Genomic DNA, 17,222 nt, shown 5'->3' with positions numbered 1-17,222 from the left:
GGCCTTCATGGTCAAATAGCTGCTAGGAAACCACTGCTAAGGAGAGGCAACAAGCAGAAGAGATTTGTTTGGGCCAAGAAAGACAAGGAATGGACATTAGACCAGTGGAAAGCTGTGCTTTGGTCTGATGAGTCCAAATTTGAGATCTTTGGTTCCAACCGCCGTGTCTTTGTGAGACGCAGAAAAGGTGAACGGATGGATTCCACATGCCTGGTTCCCACTGTGAAGCATGGAGGAGGAGGTGTGATGGTGTGGGGTGTTTTGCTGGTGACACTGTTGGGGATTTATTCAAAATTGAAGGCACACTGAACCAGCATGGCTACCACAGCATCCTGCAGCGACATGCCATCCCATCCGGTTTGCGTTTAGTTGGACGATCATTTATTTTTCAACAGGACAATGACCCCAAACACACCTCCAGGCTGTGTAAGGGCTATTTGACCAAGAAGGAGAGTGATGGAGCGCTGCGGCAGATGACCTGGCCTCCACAGTCACCGGACATGAACCCAATCGAGATGGTTTGGGGTGAGCTGGACCACAGAGTGAAGGCAAAGGGGCCAACAAGTGCTAAACACCTCTGGGAACTCCTTCAAGACTGTTGGAAAACCATTTCAGGTGACTACCTCTTGAAGCTCATGGAGAGAATGCCAAGAGTGTGCAAAGCAGTAATCAGAGCAAAGGGTGGCTATTTTGAAGAAACGAGAATATAAAACATGTTTTCAGTTATTTCACCTTTTTTTGTTAAGTACATAACTCCACATGTGTTCATTCATAGTTTTGATGCCTTCAGTGAGAATCTACAATGTAAATAGTCATGAAAATAAAGAAAACGCATTGAATGAGAAGGTGTGTCCAAACTTTTGGCCTGTACTGTATGTGTGATGCATATATATTTTTATGTTTATATTTTTATACTTGTATGTGTCTGATGGCACCTTGGGGTTGTGGGAAAAGCACAGTTTCATTCCCATGTACTCTGTGTGTGGAAATGACAGTAAAGGATATAGTGCTTGGTTAGTGACCATTGGTTGTACACTACTTTTCACTATGCATTGTGGGATACATGAGTCCACTATATAGGATATAATAATTCCCACTATACATTCAGACAGCACTACAAAATGGCAAAGTCACTACATGGTGGACTGTGTAGTGACAATCAGTCTCCCATTCATTGTCTATGGACAAGCTCCAGACTTTATACCCTGTGACATCACAAGTTTGAGACTTTCTTCTCTGGTTTCTGGCTTTGAGAGAGAGTAGCTCATGTTCACGAATATTGTGTTAACTATCCGAGGTCGTTGTAATAACATATTGGAATTTTTAATTTAGGTGGTATTCCCCTTTAATGTCAGCTCAATCGCCCACAATATAATTTTGAAACTATTTATTTGTAAAATTAATGGAGAGATACAAGCACTCATATAAACTTTTTTTTTTTTGAGTGCATAAATCCTTCGTCTGACTTTCCTTTTTCTTACCTAACTGATGTAAATGTATAATTGGTGTTCCGAAACTTCATAAGGAGTTGTTTAGTTGTGACCTCCACTGACCCTCACACATTACCTAAGGCGTTTGTACATGGTGTGTCCCTCCCAAATGGTTTCTGTGTGACCGGTGCACTCTGAATACTCATCGTGTTCTGCTGTAGAAATGTGAGTTATGTTGCAGCAGTGTGTTATTTTTCATATCTGCCCTAACAAGAAAGATTATGAATGGACTTAGATACGGTAGAATGGTCATTATGCCGTAAACCAGAGCATTCAAGGTGAAATGTTTACAGAGGAGGTCTTTTCATGTGGTTTCGTGTGCCTTCACTGCCCATGGGTGGGTCTCATTTTGAGTCTTTTTTGGATGGTGATGTTGTACTGAGGGACTCCGAGGCACAGCAAAAGGGAGCACTGTTCTGCACAGAGGAAATGGGCGTTCTCCTTGGAAAGTTTGGATGGAGTGGCAGAAAAAATAAGGGGGGTGTGGTCAGACTGGAAAGGAGAGGACCACCAAGAGGGGCACAGTGTTGTAGGGTAGTGACGCTGTTTTGAAGCTGGTGCTGAGAGCTGATTTGAAGGGACGGGCAGTACCTGGGGTGAGTCGATATAACTTTGTCTTTTCATATGATTTCAATTTATGTCTTGTTAAATCACAGATCCAGGTAATTTTAAAACAAAGATGCCATTGTTGTGATTCTTGCATCACATCTAATAACACAGGCTGTTTAAGGAATGGGTAGCAAAGCAATTCATGCCATCAAAACACATTTGGAGTGCCAGAGAAAAAGACAGAGAAAAAGCATGTTACACATTACATCTTTGTGTTGATCTTATTTGCTTATTGCCAAAATGATTTTTTTCACAACCATTTGCTTTGTTTCAAACCTTCTTCACTGAATGTTTACCTTTCATCCGCCTTAATGTGATGGATGAAATCTAGTGTAATGACATAATTTGACAGTAATCATGACTCCACCACCCACCCAAATGGACCTCTCCTACAGATAAAGATCGACACGGACAATTTCTGAGGCTTACTTAGCTGTATGTCTTTTGCCTTTACTGCATGTGCAGATAGGCATAGGCATAGCCAGATTGGTCCAGTAGTTTGAGAGATAAACTGCAGACAGACAATTGTAAACTGAAATTACTGTCATAATAGTTTAACAGTGATTGCTTGTGCTCTGCTACTACTGAAGAGTAGACACAATGTCAAATAAAATCACAGGCTTTTCCTCAGACTTTAATTTCCTCTAAATTTACAAGTCGAGCAGCTTTAATTAAATCCAAATTACAGATTGTTTACCCTATGCAATAAAATAAAAATGAGGAAGGGCAGAGAGGCTAATTGGGTAAATATTTTGGAGCCGTTTAGATTTCAGTAGGCCCGCCCAGCTTCTCTGTAGGTTTGCTGTACTTTTAGAAATAACTCACTCTGTTTTGAAGCATGGTCTTACGTAACACAGAGTATACTCTGTTCAGCTACTCGCATTTTCCACTTTACGTTTCAAGGCAAAACAGGAAAGTTCCCCAACACTGGCTTACACAGTGGGCCCAGCAAACATGTTAAACTGGCCACACACTATGTCCTCGCTAACTGTAATGTTGGACGCAGCAGCCTGGGAAGCCTATACATAAACAGTTTTGTTTGTTTGTTTTATAGCAGGGATTTGAAAATGGCATACCTCCTTATGTTTGTGACCCTGCTGCACCTCATCACACTGGCGATGCTGTTTATTGCAACCATGGAGAAGGTAGTAGTCATGTTCAGGACATGATGTTTGTTTGCTTTGACCGTATTATTTCATAAGCAGCTGTGTGCATCATGTCTGATCTCTTTTTTTTAAAGTCCTGGTGGGTGTGGGATGGCATGGAGAACTCAGACCTGTGGTACAACTGTAGGTTCGACAACTTCACAGGAACCTGGTTGTGTGCGTCCTCCAAAGAAAGTGGTAGGCAGCAATTTCATTTTGCATACCTCCACACATTAGCAGTTCTCTCCCACAGGTAAAATCTGGGCACTTAGACTGGTTTATAGATGTGTAAATGTTTTCCTCTCTCAGAGTGGCTCCAGGCAGTGCAGGTCCTGATGGTTCTCTCAGTGGTCTTTTCCTCGGTCTCCTTCTTGGTGTTCCTGGGCCAGCTGTTCACCATGTCCAAGGGTGGGCTCTTCTACTTCACCGGGCTGTGTCAAGTCTTTGCAGGTAACAGTGGAGTGAAACAATGTGCGTCATCGACATGTCTCTCGGTGATGAGAATTTTTGAAAAGGGTGACACTTGCGCTTACAAACTAAAAGGGGAAGCATGTCTAAAGTCCATGACTGTCAAATAAGCTAAATGGAGACTGGGCTCTTTATATTTAGGTACAGCAGACTAAAGGATTGTACAAGAGCTTGTTGGTGGAGAAATAGCTAATACAAGCTGTTGCATCTGTGCTTTAAAATCTAATTGGGTACGGCAAGTGACAGAAACATACCATTAAACCATGGTGTGAGTATTAGCTGTAACTTCACTTTACTCGTAGTGATGACTGAATTCGTACAAACTTGTGTAATACATCCTCCTGAGACCCAGCAAGTCATATTTTAACTCTGTGAGAGACATGACACTGGGGCCTTTATTTTAAGCACCATGCATGCGATCTGTCTGAGTCCTAATGTACTGTGAAAAGGACATCATGGGCTTTTAGTGATGTAACACACACGAGGGTACGGACAGCAGAGCACATCTTCTGTCTTTTCAAAAACAGGGGAAGTAAGTGATCAAGTTCATAAACATACATTGTTTCTGTTCCTCATGAGGAAGTTGTGTTTTATTTGAGAGATTCTCAGCTACATTATATTAAGATTTTAGAAGTGTGGATCAGGTATACATCTGAAGCCCATCATGATCGTACTAATGGCAAACCTGCATTAAAAATGACATAAGCTCTTACCTCTAGATTATTTTTTTTCAAGTCTGTATTAAAACCCTGCCACAGAAATTGCTTTTATTACAGATATCAACTTTTCTGTGACACAGCCTGAACAAAAAGTTAATATAATGTGATGCGTTCATGATGTCTGGCCACCTCCGGTGCAACATGGGGGGCGCAGTTGCTGCTATCACTCTATTGTATATTGTCTATTGTACACCGACTCCCCACTTTCCCCAACATTTTAGTTAATTTTTAGAAACTCTTGTACTTATCTTACTCGTATTGTTACTCTATTAGCCACTGGTTTTGCTTTTTCTCCTTGAAAATCCTTATTATCTTGTAAATTTTGTCAGATATTTAATACTCTATTGTTCTAAAACTGGGCCCAGTGAGTTACCTTGATCCGGGGAACCACTGGTTGTTACTGGTTGTAAATGTTGAATTGTGGTTACTGTACTTAGTGTTACTGTAATTTGAAGCATTCTCCAAATTTCTTTCAGGATAAATAAGGTTCTACTGAATTGAATTGAATTGAACTGAATTAAACTGAATTGAACTGAATTGAATTGAAGTGAACTGAATATGATGTTAATCAATAAGAAATGAAGCAGGTTACAAACATTGCACATTTTACCATGCATCTCAATACTTAAACAAACATCATATTTGTCTTCTTTGGTTTTTTTTTAGGGCTGACTGCCTTTTCTGCAGCTCTCATCTACACACTACACAATAAGGAAATCCTTCAGGACTCCAGAGAACTGACATCAGGACGCTTTGGCTACTGCTTCATCCTGGCCTGGGTGTGTGTCCCCTTGTTGCTGTGTAGTGGGGTCATATACATCCACTTACGTAAGAAAGAGTAACCAGAAAATTAAACACCATGTCAACAACAGGGTTGGAGGAAAAAGAAACAGACTTGTCTTCTTGTTAACAGAAGTATCAGAATCACAAATGCTTATTTTATGATTTTTGCTCAGGCCTCAGTTATTGTGATAATGTTTTGGAATTCTATACATGTATACTGGAAAATGTATCAGTGAATGATGAGCTTTCTCTTTAGCGAGCATTGAATCCTCAATATCAATCCAATATATAGTTCATCTCACCTTCAAGGTTTTTGTTGTCCAGCTGTTCAGCATGTTGATCAAGACAGGTAAATATATACCAAAGAAGTTTTATATATTATTTTTGTATTAGTGCTGTAGGCATTATGAAGCATTTGAGTTGCTTTTACTGTAATTTTCCTTAGAGCAGAGCAAGCTTGAAATATGTATATTTTTGTACCTAAAACTGACACGTAGATGCATTTAGTTGCTGCTTTAAATAAATATCACACACAGATCCAGAATGTATACTAATCCATTGCTGTAACAACATGAAGCATGTTGTGAGGAAACCCTAATTTGTTTTCATTTTTGATGATAATAAATTGCACATTTGATACCAAATGTACCCTGTAAATGACCATTAAAACATTATGTTATCTTATTTTAAACATGTGTCCTAAATTTTCAGCACCATGTATAGTGTTCAGTGTGTGTGTGTGTGTGTAAACTATATGACGTTAGTAACCTACAACTCTAATTCAAAAAATGTTGGGTGCTGTGTAAACGGTATTTCAAAACAGAATGCAATGATTCCCAATCCTGTTTTGACCTACATTCAGTTGAATACAGTGCAAAGACAAGACATTTGATGTTCAAACAAGTTGGGTCAAGGACAACAAAAGACTGGGAATGTTCAAAAACACCTGTTAAAACACACTCCACAGGTCAACAGGTTAATTGGTAACAGATGATAGTATCACGACTGGGTATGAAAGACGCATCTGCAAAAGATTCAGTCATTATATTACTATGTGGGCTCTAGAACACTTTGGAAAACCATTATTGGTAAACACTGTCTCTCTCTCTGCATCTTCAAATGCAAGTTTAGACATGCAAATTGAAAGTCATATATTAATAACATCCAGAAATGCTGCTGACTTCTCTGGGCTCAAGCTCATCTGACATGGACTGACACAAAGTGGAGAAGTGTGCTGTGGTCTGACGAGTCCACATTTCTAATTGTTTTTGGAAATCATGAACGTTGTGTCCAAACTGTTACCAGGACAAAGTTCAAAAGCCAGCATCTGTAATGGTATTGGGGTGTGTTAGTGCTCATGGCATCTTGGGATACTTGAAGGCACCATGAATGCTGAAAGGTGCATAAAGGTTTTGGAGCAACATATGCTGCCATCCAGATGTCTTTCAGGGATGTCGTTGCTTATTCCATCAAGACAATGTCAATCCACATTCTTCACATGCTACAACAGCATGGCTTTGTAGTAAAAGAGTGCAGGTCCCAGACTGGTCTGCCTGCAGTAGCTACTGACCTGTCTCTTTCTGAAAATATGTGGAGCATTCTGAAGCACAAAATACGACAGCAGAGACTGTGAACTGCTGGGCAACTGAAGTTGTATATCAAGCAAAAATGGGAAAGATTTTTACTTTCAAAACTTCAACAAGTGGCCCTCAGCTACCAAATGCTTACTGGGTGTTGTTAAAAGAAAAGGTGCACTGGCTGCACAGGAGCCTGGGCCGCCTCCACACGGTGACTGGAAACTTGGAAGCAGTTCTGCTTAACTTTGTAAATGCTTTTTGCAAGTTTGTGTCATAAGTAATAAACTCACCAGAAATGGCTTCAGTACATTAAGTATTTTTAACTGTTTAAAAACTTTATTTAGTCAGAAGCAAAATGAAGGATGCAACTCTGTTTCTGCATGTTGCTCACCATATAAACTTGGTGGGGGCCATGTGCACCTACATGTTGGGAAACCCCACTATATACATCAGTATACCTTGTAAGAAAAAGATTTCAGATATACTTTGCCTGTGAGGAGTATAATCTTGATAGTACAGTCACCTGTGGTGGCTACTCTCTCATGGCTGATGTGTTTGCCAAACAGGGGAAGATTCCTATTGCTCATTTTCTTGTACTCTGAGGTAAAATAAAACAGATGAGGCAATTTGGCCAAATCTGTTTTTGTTTATGTGTTTTATAGTTTATCTTCTGTTGCTGGTATTGTAGGTGGCATTTATTTGGCACTGCCATCTGACTTTTTAAAACCCACAATCAAAGTATCCAAAATCCCGACACCTTGTTGGAGCCCTTCCCTTACAAAACCCCCCCCAATAAACTTAATCAGTTAAAACATCAGTTGTCTTCTCTTTACACTGTACTCAACCGAAAATAGGTCAAAAAGGATTTACAAATCACTGCATTTTGTTTTTATTAACATTTTACAGCGTCCTTACTTCTTTGTAAGTAGAATTTATATATTGTTGGTGTTTTTAAGCCTTTAGTAGCAGCTATCCCAGCAGAGAGGAAAGCCATTAAGGCCGTTGCCACAGCGACCATAGACTTACAGTTCCTCAACAACAGTGTTAGCTTCATAAGCTAATTTTGTATTTAAAACGAGCTTTATATCGGGCGTGTATTTCTAATACCAATTTAAAGTGGGCTTTCTTGTGACAATGGAGGCTACCCCTCGTGTTTTAGGGCCAACATCCAGGATAATTCCTCTTGCTTTAGCCAAAGGGACGGAAAAGCTGTGTGAACTTTGTCGAAGAAGAGCGTACCTGCAATGCACCCAGTGTCAGGTCACCTTTTACTGGTAAGCTTATGCTATCCTAGCTTTTTATCAGGAAACGTGTGTGCTGCTGCTCAAGGCAGTTTGACCACTTATTTGTGAAAGCATACTGTCCAAATAAATGTCCTGTGTTCGTTTTGTGTTTACAACTTGTTTAGAACATGTCTCCGGTTTGGACGTTAGGTGGCAGTGTCCGCCATCTTGTTTCACAAAAGGCGTCAGGGAGGGAGAGGAACAGCTGGAAATGAAATTACCACAACGGCTATTTTTGCTCGTGTGACTGGAGGGAGCTGTAGTCTGCGTCTGTTCGATCATTTTAGTTGGTCAACAGAGTTTTCTTTTCTTTTTTTTTTAAATGCAAGCCGACATTACCCTTGGCGTTGGTGCACATGTCTTCAGAGTCAATTACAGATCATAAGATGGTGCTCGGTGAAATCCTCACTGGCACAGAGTGGAGAGTGAAGAAGAGCATGTGGTGGCATCCCTCCCTTCAGGGATTTATGTGAAGGGATGAGCCACTAAACCCAGTCTCTTAAAGGCAGCTTACAGCCACTTAGTGTGCCTGCTTCACTCCCAGCATTCAACATGAACTATGTCAAGCACATTGTTTTGAATTAGATGAAAAATTACAGCCTTTGTGTCATTTAGCTATACCTCAAAACAGGGGTTAGATGGGAGAAACATAACTTTACATTAGCTTCTATGTGCTGCCAGTTAAGATGTGAGTTAGTTTATGTTCCTTGTTATTTTTTATGTTTTGGAAACACATTACTTGGGCTCAAAATTAGACTGTAAAGCTGTCACATTGGTGAAATGGTTTACTGAGGGCCTAATGAGCCATATCACGTTATTAGTCTGCTGGCTCACCAGTATCTAGACTTATCTTTGCGGTGACAATATATCATTGGGAAGATGTAGAGTTGCTGTGCTAAGAAAGCTCAGCAAAGATAAAGTATAGTGTCCCTGTAGCCTGAGAAGACCCCTTGATTTATGTGTGTCTGTGTGCTTGCAAGTCAGTGCTTCTGTTGATGTGACGTGGCCAGATCCCTGCCTGCTCGCTGCTTCTGTCTCAGGTCCAAAAAAACCAATACACTGGCTTGCCTCAGTAGAAAAAAACGCCAGGGAAACCAAGACAGTTTCCACAGAAGTGTGCAGGAGATGGGAGCCAGATGAACAAAATTACAACAAAATTACAGACCAGTTATGTAATGGCATACAATTTAGTATGCCCTCTGTGCACTCAGGTGATATTCTCTAAATGGGATAGAGGCTCTACAATTCAAGCAAACCAATATACCGCACAGGAACATTTCACTGTTAATGCTACACATACTGTATCTGTCCAGTGCTTTGAAGTCAATCAGATCCACATCTGATTTAAAACCGTTATTACTGAGGCTACTGTTCTACTATTACAGTATAAGTTGCAGCTCAGCTGTTCGGACCATAGTCAGAAAAACAGGTTCTTCATCAGTAGCTCAAGTCCTACGCCAACATCAGCAACTTTGCCCAGAGTGGAGTTTCATTATGCATAAAAAAGTTTGACGCAAAGCCATGAGGACTCTGTGGATCTGACTGAACAGAGAGAAGAAAACTGAGACAACTGAACCCCTGAGGCAAATTTGTGATTTGTGATATTGAGCTATGTAAATAAAATTGACTTGAGAGAGTGAGTCAGTTTGGGAATATAAATATTATCTAAAATTGCAGTTCTTTTAAAAAAGATATTTTTTTATTCCTCAGTGATGCAGAGCACCACCAGGCTGACTGGGTAGGGATCCATGAGAGAATCTGTCAGTTGCTTGTTCCCATTCGCACCCCGACACTCTTTAGTCTCCAGCGGGCTGGACAAATTGAAATACAGCTTAAGAAGGTGAGGATATATGTGATGCATTGGGACCATGTATGGGAGACTGGGAAACATACAATACAGTAGACATCTTGTTTTGAGTCTGAGTCCAGTTTACATTTCTCACTGTCAAGGAAAATGCAGCATGAATTCTGAAAACTTCTCAAATGGTCTCATGTTTAGCTTCCAGGTTTTTAGTTGTAGCTTTACTAATTCCATAAGACTTAAATGAAAACTTAGGTATTTCTCAACCTGGATTATATTTTTATTTATATCTTTGTGTCTAAGTGTCTAATAGGGATGTCAGTTTTTGAAACTGGTCCATGACTGAGCTAGCTGTGAAATGGGCTGCAGTGTAACCCATCAGGGCAACTGCGCACCGCCAGTGAATGTCCATTGTTATTGTAAGTGTCTGACAACATTATGGAAAGGATCCCACAAAGAAATACCCTTTGCTTGATCTGGTCTGTTTGTTGCGTTGCGGCAACCAGTCACCCCTCAGGAGACTTCAGTACAAGACTTCTCCTGAAGCGAGACTTGGTTGGACGTAATAACAAACGGACCAGATCAAGCAAAAGGTGAAGAAAAATGTTTTATTTCTCTGTAGGGTTCTTTCCATAATGTGGTCAGACAACTCAAATAACAATCTGAGCCTGTCAGTGGCATATAGGAGCACTAGTGGACATACATTGACAGTGCGCTATTCCCCCTAAGGATTACATTGCAGCCTGTTGTGCAGCTGCTGTTGCAGCTGTTTCACTCAAAACTGGACCAGTTTCAAAAACTGTAGTCGCTTAGAAAAGTCATAGAACTTGAAACAGCAAAATCAAAGTAGAACAGTGAATCTTTGTTGTTGCTTTACAAGCTAAAACAACTAAGCTGACGTTTAAGTTGACGAGGAGGAAGAAGAGAGATGAAGTCTCACACTTCAGTCACAGTTCTACCCCTTGAGTCTTTCTCACCTTCTATTTGAGCAGAGGTTTGTCATGGGCTGTGACTGACATAAGCGCTGGGAGCTGCACAAAAACATGTTTTTGTTTATCTACTGAATAAATACCATAGAGGAGATCAGCTGAGTGGGCTGTTTTTCTTTTCTTTTTTCTAAAGTTGAACAGTAGAAGATAAAGATATTTCAGGAGTTTTGTCACAGAGGACACAGTGAATTGTGGTTTCTGGTCCAGTCACATACTGTTTCCAGAGCCAGCTCCATCTTCAGCGATCAATGTTTGAATGTTACTACAGTGATACTCACACTGATATTGAATTATCCTGTGGTTACTGACAGTAAATAAGAGTGTTTTACTCCTGTGAGTTGTTGTGTATTTTTCCTGGAAGCAGAGTCTAGTGAATGAATGCAGGGTAAAAGTAACCTGACATGTACTTTGGGTTTGATTCCCTAATTAGGCGGAGCTGGCGGAGATTTGCAGGTTGGTGGCTCAGAGCAAGCTGTCTGAGGGAAAACATCAGGAGGCTCTGCCTGCTGCCCGGTTCTGCCTGCAGTGTTCCATAGACGTCCATGGCCCCGGGTCTGTCCAATTGGTCCCTGCCATCCTGCTGCTGGCTGAGGCTAACATGGGTGAGGGAGGAGCACAAAATGGTTTCTCAGCTCCAACTGTCTCCTTTCTCCTACCTATGTATGATGTTTAACACATGGCTGTGTGGTAATTGTCCAGGTTTGGGTCATCTACCCCTGGTGGCAGAGCTCCTGTCCCAGGCAGAGTGGGCAGTGTTGCAGAACCCAGAATGTGGTCCCGCAGTCCACCACCGGCTGCACAGGAGCCTGGGCCGCCTTCACACAGAGACTGGAAACCTGGAAGCAGCTCTGTTTAACTTTGCTAATGATGTTTGTATATATTATTGATATTGTCAGAAGCAAAATGAAGGCTGCAACTCTCTCTGCATGTTGCTTACCATATAAACTTGTCTCACTAGTTGTTAATATATTCCAATATTGGAAATACCCATTTTGTCTATGAATATACCTCGTTAAGAAATTATTTTAACGATATTTTTTCAGATATACTTTGCCAGTGAGGAGTATGGTGTGGATAGCACAGTCACCTGCAGTGGCTACTTTCTCATGGCTGATGTGTTTGCCAAACAGGGGAGGATTCCTATTGCTCATTCCTTGTACTCTGAGGTAAAATAAAACAGATGACGCAATATTGCCAAACCTGTTTTTGTTTATGTGTTTCATGGTTTATCTTCTGTTGCTCATATTGTAGGTGGCACGTATTTGGCACTGCCATCTGACCAGACTCCTCAAGAACCACCTCCAAAGTATCCAAAGTCCTGACATCTTGTTGGAGCCCTCTTATGGTACATCTTGTCATCAAATCTGTCCAATGTAAATGTAATATAATAGAACCATTAAAATCATAATGAAACTAAACAGCAAAGAGCTCCATTAGCGTATCACTAAAAAAATAAGGTCATCAGTGCCTATATTTAGCTGAGCTGTCTTGCTGTGCGATCCGAAAGCTAAACCCCCAGATTTACACTAGCATGCTTAGGGCTGACTACAGACCAGTGCTGACACATCTCTGGCTGTGCAGCATCCGCACCACTACGCTCTATCGCAGCTGCTGCCCTACATATGATGCTAAGCCTGTTAGCTGCAGTGCAATTTCCCAGGCCTTCTGGGATGTTTACCAGGGAAAAGTGGGAGTGGAGAGGGAGTGGAATAGTTCACACAAACTGTACGGAAGATGCAGACAGAACAGAATTTTATATTAATCTCTCATGAATGCATTAAGTGTTGTTGTTGTTGTTGTTGTTTCCATTTGTAACTGTACAGTGTGTTAATGCTCATGGTAATATACTGTAAAAGCTAATGGACATGTGCATCTTTGTCTCTATCCATGACTTTCAATCAGACACAGCCCAGCGAGTTGAGGTGGACAAGATGTTAAACACCATGTTGGAGTTTGTGCAAAATGACTCCAAAAAAGACTTGGCTCAGATTGCACTGGTGGCCCACTGCCTGGCCATGCTGTGGTTCCTGGGGGGAGACTCCCTAAAGGTGAGTCACCTGATGAGGTGTGCAGGGATTAAAGGCTCAGTTTGACACAGTGACACAGTTCCCCACTTCCCCCTTATGCGCCTGCTTTGGAGGGCCGTCTCAAGATGGGATTATCTCTAATTGGTAAAGCCGTAAAGATGAGAATTAGCAGGAGTTGATTCAGCCGTCTCGACACTCTGACTTCCACCTTGATTTCCAGTCTCTCTGTGATGCCATCGGAGGTGATTTGTGCGTGTGAACTGCTCATGTTTAGATGAGAGAGGGGCGTTGGTGGCTTAGTAGTAGAGCAGGCGCCCCATGTACAAGGCTGTTGCCGCAGCGGCCCGGGTTCGACTCCAGCCGTTGGCCCTTTGCTGCATGTCACTCCCTCTCTCCCTCCCCCTCTCACACTTGTCTGTCCTGTCCATTAAAGGCTGAAAAGCCCCAAAAAATATCTTAAAAAAAAAAAAAAAAAAAAAGATGAGGGATGAATGAGCGGATCTCTAGTGTGTCATGCCAGTTTAGAGGAAGAGGTGGCAATGGTGTAGTGAGTGTGTCTGTACCGCTGGCTGCACAGGAAGTTCTGCACCAGAGAGGTGACTGTAATGGACGGGAGCTAGGCTCAGTGGGCCCTGGGCAAGTGGAGGACAAAGATTGGATAAGACCTCACGGCTAAGCATAAGTAGCCTCATTCAAGCAAACATATAAATAGGCCCAACAACAGACAGTCATGTTTTTATTTGGTGGTTTGCTGGGCTGTTACAGCTGGATGAAATACAATTGGAGGTTCGTTTTTAACTTCACCAACAGCTACATAAGAGTCCCACAACTACAGGAAAAAAAGCTGAACATATCAAGTCTGTTTTTTAAATGGTGCCTTTTCTCTCAGGTCAAAATGTTGAGTCAAGCAGTGCCAAGATGACACGAGTTCAGACACTAACCTCCTGCTGTTAAATACCCACGTAGAGTGCCAAAGTGGCAGCTGTAAGGATAAAGGATCAGGGCTCATCATGCCAGGATGGTGACTAAGTTAACGAGCCTGCGGGCTGTTCCAACTTATTTAAGAGCATCTTTAATCTCCACAGTGAAAATCAGTTTTTGCTTGCCTTCCTCAGCCAGGAGTTCAGAGTATAGAGTCAACTGTAACATTTACTCACACTCTGTGACACCAAGCCACACGTCTACTCCTCAGTCCAGCAGTCTCTTTCTCCTTATATTTATTGAACCACAAAGTAAAACATAAGCTTTAAGTCCACTTTTCCTCTTTATGTTGCAGTGCACAGAGGTGTGGACTCGAGTCACATGATTTGAATATTAAGTCTGTTTTGATAACTCAAACATGACAAAACAAAAAAAAAAGAGATTTGCATCTTGCCTTGGCCTTTAACAACAATCACTTGTGACTTCACTTGGATTTTAGCCTGTTGACTTGAAAATACACTCACCAGCCACTTTATTAGGTACATTTGTTCAACTGCTTATTAACACAAATAGCTTATCAGCCAATCACGTGGCAGCAACTCAATGCATTTAGGCATGTAGACATGGTCAAGACGACCTGCTGAAGTTCAAACGGAGCATCAGAATGTGGAAGAAATGTGATTTTAGTTGAATGCAGAGTGCTTGTTGGTCTACTGGGATTTTCAAGCACAACCATCTCTAGGGTTTACAGAGGATAGTCCGAAAAAGAGAAAATATCCAGTGAGCAGTTCTCTGGGCCTTGTTGATGCCAGAGGGCAGAGGAGAATGGCCAGGCTGGTTCAAGATGATAGAAAGGCAACAGTAACTCACATAACCACTGGTTACAACCAAGGTCTGCAGAAGACCATCTCTGAACCAACAACACGTCAAACCTTGAAGCAGATGGGCTGCAGCAGCAGAAGACCACACCAGGTACCACTCCTGTCAGCTAACAACAGGAAACTGAGGCTACAACTCATACAGACTCACCAACACTGGACAATAGAAGATTGGAAAAACGTTGCCTGGTCTGATGAGTCTCGATTTCTGCTGTGCATTCAGATGGTAGGGTCAGAATTACTACAGAGAGAGATGAACAACTTCCAACAAACTTGTTTTATCAAAAAAATACAAGTTTTATAAAGCATTCAGGATTTTAAAAATTGTATTATGTTATTGGCCAGTTGTTAAAATTGCATTACATTTGGTGAAGATTGCATTATGTCTTGTTTAGGACTTGAAACTTAAAGTTTAGGACTTTGTACTTGTTTGTCTTGACTTGGGACTTGATTTAGGAATTGGGTGCAAAGAGTTGAGACTTGTTTGTGACTTGCAAAACAATATTTTACCAATGGGATGTCTTGATTTAAATACATCAGGATTAAATTCTTTCACTTTTTTCTCCAGTGAGTTGATAAGTTGTTGTCAGGATGGAATAAACACTAGATAAGAAGCCTATGGAAAAGTGTGAGAGCAGTGGGCTGATGTAACATTGAACACATAAACACTTAATTATCACATACACAGTACACAGTCCCAGCTGCTCCTCAGAAACTGCAGGAATTCCATGGATGTCAGTGCAGACCTCAATGAATTCCACATTGTGCTTGGCTTGTTTCCCTCTGACCATGCGTGGCTTCGTCAGCACAATCAAAAAATGCTCTCCACATCCTAATTTTTCTCTCACTTCTAAACTGTTAAGGACAAATAAACAGCCTACCACGAGTTTGTCAGAGGGGTTAAGTGGGATAAGTTAAGCAGACCGGGTTGCAATCCAGTTTTCAGTGATATTATTATATAAGTCAGCTTTACTCTCCCCAGAGAGTCTAACAGCTGCAGCTGCTGTGTTTTGTTTCCGTTTGTGTTTGTGTGCCAGGCACTGGGATTTGGCAGCACTGCCCTGCAGGCCAGCCAGCTGATACCAAACCATGACCTGACAGAGCCCATCCAGAGCCTGCTGCAGCTGGTGCAGGGTCCGCACACAGAGTCACATCCAGGTTCTGACTAGTCACCGTAGCTGCCCTGCTGATCGCTCCGCTCTGGGATCTGCTCCACCAGGACATCAGGTTCAGCCCTACACTGATTCACCCATGTAAATGTAGAAACCACTAAATTGGTCACAGATAAAACAAGTACAGAGGCTATGATGTCATTTATGGTTCATCCAGATGTTTTGAATTAGTGTTATAAGTGAATAATGAAAAACTATTGTGGAGTTGATCTTGAAACGCTTGACAAAAGTAAAAGGAGGAGGAGACACATTTTCATTGATCTTGAATAATGACTCATCTTTATTTGAATCTAAAAAAAAGAGGGATATATATTTACATCATTTTGCACATTTGTGAATTACATGATTTGGGATCCTTTTCGTAACACTGTCAGAATGATACAGAACAGAATAAATGGTGAGGGCATTTGCTAAAAACCTGCTTGTTTTTTTTACACAATGTTTTTGCTTATCTCGTACCTATCAGTCCAGAACCTCATCATCAATTCACCATAATATAATTCAAGACTTCTAATGTCTATATATCATCAACGGAGCATAAACATTGCATTTGTCTTCTGCAAATCAAAGTATATTGTAAACCTTTAAGCAACCATCAGGTTCGTTTTAAAATACACTGACATAAAATGAACCCGATAATTGCTGTGAAATCCTACATATTATGTACAATTCTGAAACATTTATTCATTATATCAAAACAAAGAATCACTTTTAAAATCATCTCACTACTAGTGTTTCTAGAACTGAATTATACAACAAAATGTTTGTTTTTTTGGCATTCAGATTCATTTTTATGTGTCAAGAGGCAGCAAAGCATGGAAACACTTGGGTTTCCGCATATTCCCTTTATAATTTTTGAGCCAAATATACATTAGCAGCAGTTTGGAATTAAATAGTAACCTTGTGCTCTGTTGTGTTGTTGTACACAGTGACTAGTCCAGAGGTCCCTATGTGTTTGTTCCAGGCTGGCCGAGCACCGCACAGGCCCGTGCACTTACAATCGTTTCATGATTTACATGCGTTTTTCTTCCTTCCCTGTGTCACTAGCATGCGGTACCCGTTTCTTTCAGTAGCTTCCATGCCTTGTGTCCACTTTAACATGGCCACTGATCTATAAATACCAAGCAGAAAGAAACCCACCTGACCCAGGATCTTAACTCAGCTATGATCCTTAAATCCCAGAGGAAACCAGACAGTGAGAAGGCATTGTGAAAGTTGTTGGGGCACAGTAAAATGAACCTGAAATGGCTAGATGTGCTCTGTGTGCATATGGATGATGTGTAAACTACAGATTTAAATAACAGGGCTGTAAAAAGAGATATGAACATTTGACTCTGTCCTATGGCTGGCTTGTTAATGT

The 17,222-nt window shown here is 41.2% G+C and overlaps 2 protein-coding genes across 3 annotated transcripts; both read left to right on the top strand.

The window, feature by feature from the left end:
• The first annotated feature begins 2,024 nt into the window (after nucleotides 1-2,024).
• On the top strand, nucleotides 2,025-5,905 carry LOC125891726 (epithelial membrane protein 3-like). 2 transcript variants are annotated; one of them, XM_049581196.1, is made up of 5 exons: nucleotides 2,025-2,086; nucleotides 3,154-3,244; nucleotides 3,340-3,442; nucleotides 3,554-3,694; nucleotides 5,098-5,905. In XM_049581196.1, exons 2-5 carry the CDS (start codon nucleotides 3,167-3,169, stop codon nucleotides 5,271-5,273), a joined length of 498 nt encoding a protein of 165 aa, XP_049437153.1. In that variant the 5' UTR covers nucleotides 2,025-2,086; nucleotides 3,154-3,166; the 3' UTR covers nucleotides 5,274-5,905. The 2 variants fall into 2 exon arrangements, with proteins under 2 accessions (XP_049437153.1, XP_049437154.1); XM_049581197.1 differs by having other exon boundaries at nucleotides 2,026-2,086; nucleotides 3,157-3,244.
• A 1,884-nt stretch (nucleotides 5,906-7,789) lies between these two features.
• zmynd12 (zinc finger, MYND-type containing 12) lies at nucleotides 7,790-17,189 on the top strand. Its single transcript, XM_049581189.1, has 8 exons — nucleotides 7,790-8,065; nucleotides 9,785-9,914; nucleotides 11,295-11,466; nucleotides 11,564-11,733; nucleotides 11,908-12,030; nucleotides 12,116-12,209; nucleotides 12,767-12,912; nucleotides 15,728-17,189. The coding sequence occupies exons 1-8, from the start codon at nucleotides 7,926-7,928 to the stop codon at nucleotides 15,857-15,859; spliced, it is 1,107 nt and encodes a 368-aa protein (XP_049437146.1). The 5' UTR covers nucleotides 7,790-7,925; the 3' UTR covers nucleotides 15,860-17,189.
• The last annotated feature ends 33 nt before the right edge of the window (nucleotides 17,190-17,222 follow it).

This window comes from Epinephelus fuscoguttatus, linkage group LG7 (assembly GCF_011397635.1).
Source record: "Epinephelus fuscoguttatus linkage group LG7, E.fuscoguttatus.final_Chr_v1".
Lineage (NCBI taxonomy): Eukaryota > Metazoa > Chordata > Actinopteri > Perciformes > Serranidae > Epinephelus > Epinephelus fuscoguttatus.
This window is presented reverse-complemented; position numbering and strand designations above follow the sequence as displayed.